Source organism: Montipora foliosa, chromosome 3 (assembly GCF_036669935.1).
Source record: "Montipora foliosa isolate CH-2021 chromosome 3, ASM3666993v2, whole genome shotgun sequence".
NCBI classification, from domain to species: domain Eukaryota; kingdom Metazoa; phylum Cnidaria; class Anthozoa; order Scleractinia; family Acroporidae; genus Montipora; species Montipora foliosa.
Genome location: NC_090871.1, coordinates 6,498,548 through 6,504,704, shown reverse-complemented (window position 1 = coordinate 6,504,704; position 6,157 = coordinate 6,498,548). Strand labels below are relative to the sequence as shown.

The 6,157-nt window shown below is 40.8% G+C and overlaps 1 protein-coding gene across 1 annotated transcript in view; it reads right to left on the bottom strand.

The window, feature by feature from the left end:
- Positions 1 to 3,978: 3,978 nt before the first annotated feature.
- The window catches only part of LOC137994434 (uncharacterized), an 8,144-nt gene continuing 5,965 nt past the window's right edge, over positions 3,979 to 6,157 (bottom strand). Inside the window, exon 7 of the mRNA XM_068840006.1 lies at positions 3,979 to 4,430. Within this exon, the coding sequence (XP_068696107.1) occupies positions 4,189 to 4,430 (242 nt within the window). The 3' untranslated portion in view covers positions 3,979 to 4,188. The remainder of the gene's footprint in view (positions 4,431 to 6,157) is intronic.

Here is a 6,157-nt window from a genome sequence, read left to right as displayed (position 1 = left end):
TTAGAAACTACCCCTTCATTCATCGGTCTTCAACAAGACCGAGGCAAGGTTTTGTGAATTCAAGCATTTGCATTTTTCAGCGATGGACCAAGAGCAACAGAAGATTCGTGTTAGTTTTTCGAGATTTCAATACTCCAAGTCCAAGTAAGAACATTAGCACTTTTCAGCCTTGAATTCCGAAAATCCTTCTTCTGTTAGCAGACTTTCGTTAAACAAATCCTGCGCCGGCTTGAGATCCCTAATAGAAGCTTTTATCATGACAAGAGAGCGAATCCCTGTGCCCTTTGATAATTATTTGAAATTTATTTTAGATTGCGACCATACAGTATAACCTCGATTTAACGAATCTCTATGTAACGAAGTCCACGTCCTAACGAACGATATTCTTTGGCCCGGCCATAGTTACAGTGGTGCGCCGATCAAATGAAACTTCAACATCCCCCCCACCCCCGGGCAAACCCCGGGCATTTGACTGTCTTCTGTACCCGGGGAGTGGGGAATTTGACCTTTGCCTTAGTGGGGTGGGGAAAATTGAACCGGAAGTGTCACGTTTCAAATTATTTTGTTTTCGGGCGCCGAATAACAGCTATAAAACACATGTGTAGACGGGATGGAAGAGTTTAAAGGAAGGAATGTAGCATTTTTGAGCGATTGGCTTACAAAAAAGGTCTTTAAAAGGTCTTTATTAAAGACGACAGGAACCGACGACGATTGTTGTTTAGTAGGGTATGACAGACAAATCCGACTATAGGGGAGGACATTTGAACACCATTTTGGCCCAAGGGGAACGGGAATTTGAACGACCTAATCTTCAAAAGTTCAAATGTCCAAGCTTAGCCCGGAGGGGGTGGGGGGGGGGGGGGGGAGGATGTTGATGTTTCGAGTTGATCGGCGCACAAACTGTATGGAACAGAACAAGGATGAAGACTGCAACTGTAGAACAACTTCACAGTTGCAGTAACAGCTCATTATAAATGCAAACACTGACACTATCGACACATCTACAGATCCGCTCCATCTTCTTTCTCTTATTAGTTGCATCAACGTCTTTATTTTTGAAGGCTTCTCGCGGTAGAAGCTATAAGTCGCCGGAATTTCCAGTCCAAAGCCCTTGTTTCTCCGTTTGGCAGCCACTTCCACTGACATTTGCCCTCCGTGTCTTAAAAACAAGTGAAACATACTAGGAAGAAGTAATCGTTCAGATCCTAAAATGCTGGGTAGGGCAATGTAACACATGAAAAACAAGTAGAGGCTATTACATGGCCACGCGGGGATACGCCGTTTTATCTTCGAGTGCTGAAAGTATCTCTCACGAGTGAGCGAAGCGAACGAGTGAGAGATAATTTCAACACGAGAAGATAAAACTTGTATCCCCAAGCGGCCATGTAATGTTCTGTTTATTATTTGTAGATATTGGTGAAATGCCTAGATTTAAAACAACTTTACTCATTTTCGAAATCCGGGTTAAAAAGTGGTCACCATTCGCTAAAACACGCATGTTGTGTAACATGAAACAAGATATAATGAAAGTTGTGACTAGCAAATCATGACAATGTAAAATTTTGCAATAAAAATTTTCATGTAGTAGAGAAGAATTATATTAAAGCACAAAAGTATCTTACAATGAAGAGGATGCTCGTGTATTATTGGCTAATCGCGTTTGTTACCATGACGACACCTATATTTTCACAAGTAAAAGATAAAAATGATATGTTCACTGCGCGCGGTAAAGATATGATTTTTTAGTGAAAGGAGAAAGCCTGGTATTTCATCAGTATCTATATAATAAATAGAGGATATTACAAAAACAAGTAGAGGATATTACATGGCCGCGCGGGGATACGAATTTTATCTTCGAGTGCTGCAAGTATCTCTCACGAGTGAGCGAAGCGAACGAGTGAGAGATACTTTCAGCACGAGAAGATAAAATTCGTATCCCCAAGCGGCCATGTAATGTTCTGTTTATTATATATATATTGATGAAATGTCTAGATTTAAAAAAACTTGTTTTATTCATTTTCGAAATGATGAAAAATTGTTCACCAACCACTAAAACACGCATCTTGTGTAACATGAAACAAGATATGAAAGTTATGAAAAACAAATCATGATAATGTAAAATTTGCAATAAAAATGTTAATGTAGTAGAGAATTATATTTAAGCACAAAAGTATCGTACAATAAAGAGGAAGCTCGCCTTTTATTGGCTAATCATGTTCGTTACCATGACGACAGCGATATCCTCACATGTGAAAGATAAAAATGATACGTTCACTGCGCGCGGTGAAGATATGATTTTTTAGTAATAGGAGAAATCCTGGTATTTCATCAATATCTATATAATAATTATTAATTATACCTCGATAAAACGCACAATGGGTGTTTTTGAGAAGAGTGTCAGAGTTGTGTTGTTGAGGTTCTCTCCCTACAATCTCTCCAAGAAAGTAGAGGGTCACGTTTCCAATACGGGTCCAGGTGGCTTCCCTTTTTCTTTACTTCACCCATTTCCACTATTTAACGTGTCCGATTCCCGAAAACCCATTGAAAAACCGTCGAAGCCTGTCGCACGCCAAATCTCCAACATCATCCTCCGTGAAAAAAACATGGCAGAGACCCTCCTGTGCGACTGATAAAATAAGCGAGAAACTTCAAGGAACACATTCGTTGGTGTCCGTATTTTATCAGTCAAACCATTTTCTTTATGTACAACTGATTTCTACTGGCTTTTATTACTCAGGTGTTCTACAAAAAGCTTGTAATGAGTCTTAACTTGAAGTTCATCCTTCGTCGTTGTCGTCCTTCGTGCACAAATGGCCTCACTTTACTACGGCCCCTTCTTGAAATAATATTTTGTTAGCCTTAACAACATTTTTCCTCCGGCTGAGCTCGTTTACTAGGGTCCCGTCCACACGTATCCGAATATTTTTCAATCCGCATTTTTTTCTTTGCGGATTCGCTTTCCGTCCACAGGTATCCATCGAATCCGACATGCAAACCGCAACTTTTTGAATCCGGTCTCCTGAGTGGAAAGTTTTGAATACGCAAAGAATTTGGAATGGTGTGGACGGTCGATTCCGTATACTTTCAAATCCGATGACGCTACAAACTCATATACAGTCTTTCATAATATCATATCATCATATATCTTTATTTACCCTCGGATTTTTAGAGTAGCTTGGTGTAGCTAATATCTCCGAGCATTTACCCTCCCAACCAAGATACATCACAGAAGACAGACCACAACACCGGGAACTACATTCCCTACCGTGTGAATATTCAACATGACCGCTGAACGAATTGCTCTCTCTTTTTTTGTCTCCAACTCGCACGCCTTATGGCGCTTAATCTGTTGACAGTAGTAACAGAGGAGTCCTGGATACTAGGACGAACCTCAGGATACGTGTGGACAGGCAAATTCGATCTGAACCCCGATACGTGTTGACGTGAAAATTTTAGAATACGCAAAGATCAAGTCGCAGAGATGGCGCAGTGGTGAGAGCACTCGGCGTCGTATGTGGGTAAATATTGTTGGTTCTCTACTCTGTACCAAGAGGTTTTTCTCCGGGTACTCCGGTTTTCCCCTCTCCCCAAAAGCCAACATTTGATTTGCATTGATTTGTAAATTTCAATTTACAGTGTCCCCCAATTAGTGCTCTAGCGCTAGACGTTTAGACACTTATTTATAAATAAAGTTCTTTTTCTTTTCTTTCCTTAAAAAATATCTAGCCTTTGTACATCCGCCTCCTCCTCTCGCAAAAAAAATCGGGGAGAGATTTTTTGCAAGGGGAGGAGGGAGATGTACACAGGCCAAAAATATCCGGATGTGTGTGGACGGGGCCAAGGAGATTTGCAGCTTTTTTTTCCTATGGTTTCTGGTGTATTCTAAATAAATGAATGTAAAAAGTCATTTAACGGTTCTGGAACTTGACTATTTTATAAATAGTAAATAGATGACAACAAAAAGTGATTCAAAAAAGACTTCAAATGGCGTTTTCTACTTGTATTAAATTAAGAAACAAAGAACAATAGCAGTTAAAACCTCAGTAATCTTACGAAAAAAGTTGGAAAACATGTCTTGGTTCGTATAGGACGATAGTAAATTTTACGTATGTATACCAGAGTGCTCGCAGTGCATATCAAACGACTACTTCATAAAGTACTTGTGTCATGGACGAAAACTTCAAATTGTCACACAGAAACCATGTCTGCGTTACCATTCCCATCAATGCAACGCTTTGAAGCTCCGTCAGCGGCTGATTCTTTGTCACGCAATTTTTTCAATCCTTCTATCCACCGGTCGTGAAACAGTTGATATTCTGCGATCATCTCATCGAGTTTGTCGCGACTGCTGTTGTCGCAAGGATGAAGTTTAACTTCGTCATCGTTTATTGAATACGTCCCTGTCGGAGCAAACTGCATTCGCTGGTTTCCTGAAAGAGAGAAGCGAAGTCATTATAATTCTGCACGATCCGTTCACCTCGCCATTTAGTACAAAGCTGTAACTTATTCACAAGTAAGACGACTCAGACTTCAGGAATGAAAATCGAAGGCAGCGCAATTGCAAATAAAGCCGGATACTTTTTAAACTAGCAATTTCCGGCGGGTGTAAAGCACGGGTCACTTTTCACGGGTCACTCATTGCAGATCACTGTTTCATTTTTTGAAAGTAACCCCAAACCCTCAATTTGGCTAACACCAGTCCTAAAAACCAACTTCAGGCCTAGAGTTAGCCAAATTGAGGGTTTTGAGTTATTTAGAAAAAGGTGAAAATAATGACCTGCAACGAATGACCCGTGAAAAGTGACCTGTGTTTTAGACGCTGCCAGCAATTTTTAAAAGAAATTAAGTGAATTGCTGCGTGAATAGAATCAATTACTGTAACAATGGAAATGTCGTTTATTTATTAAAAAATATAAATGATCACTATATTGTGGAAAGTACGTCTCTATAGGAATAAACAAATTACCAATCGTCAAATTTCCCAACAATAAGAAGAGATATTGTTACGCAAGCTTAAGATGGAAACTGATATAAAACTAAGGTAATACGAAATAAGAAACGAAACATACATGAAAACCGCTGGGAATGTGTACTGTAAGCTCGTCTACTGAAATCCTGAAATCTACTTTTGTCCTGGGCCCAATTGTTTTAAGGGTGAATAGTGCTATCCACTGGATAACTCAATTGGCTTTAGTAGTGTTTATCCGTTGGGTAGTGATTTATCTGGTAGATGATAGCGTTATCCACCCTTCGAACAACTGGGGCCTGGTATTTAAGGCGCAGCGATCTCAAATGTCAAGAATAGTAAGCTCCTCACCAGTGCTCGATGCAAAGAGAAATTTAAACTTGGAATATTAAAGCGATTATGTATTTACTTCAGACCTAGGTGCAAGTTAACATAAAATTCCGGTGAATGAAATGAGATTTATTTCAGTATCTATGGTGGGGAAAACTCCGAATGCTCCTTTGTAGAATTCGAACTTACGAAGATAAAGGTAAAGTCGCGCTCGAGCCAACTACGGCCCATACGGCCGGTGCTTATCCCGGTTATGTCGTAGCATGAAGCAAGTGTAAGAATAGTTACTCCCCGTAGGATGGGATGCTAGTCCATCGCAGGGATACCCCCCAGCAGTATGTCATTTGCCGGTACCCATTTGATGAAAGCATGGTTAGCGCTAACCAGCGCTCTTTTAAAATACTATGAAAATCTATAGGTTTTGATTCCTCTTAAGCAACGGTTAGCGTTAACCAGCCTTCGAGTGAACCGGCCTCTGGGTGGTAGACAGACAGTGTGGAGGAAATTGTCTTGTCTATGGAAATGACAAAATGGCAGAGCTACACATGTAGGCCTCGACCTTCCGATTACTAGTTCGGATGCTCTATACCTGAGCTATAGGAGACTCGTAGGTTACGAAGCTGTAGGTTCGACTTCTGCAAAGGAGCACTCGGATTTTTCCGAGCTTCCGAGCATCCCCGAGTCCTAGCTCCTACGGGTCTCCTGTAGTTCAATGATGGAGCCTTTCAACTACTAATCGGAAGGTCGTAGGTTGGACTTCTGCAAAGGAGCACTCGGATTTTTCCGAGTATCCCCGAGTCCTAGCTCCTACGGGTCTCCTATAGCTCAGTGATGGAGCGTTCCAACTACTAATCGGAAGGT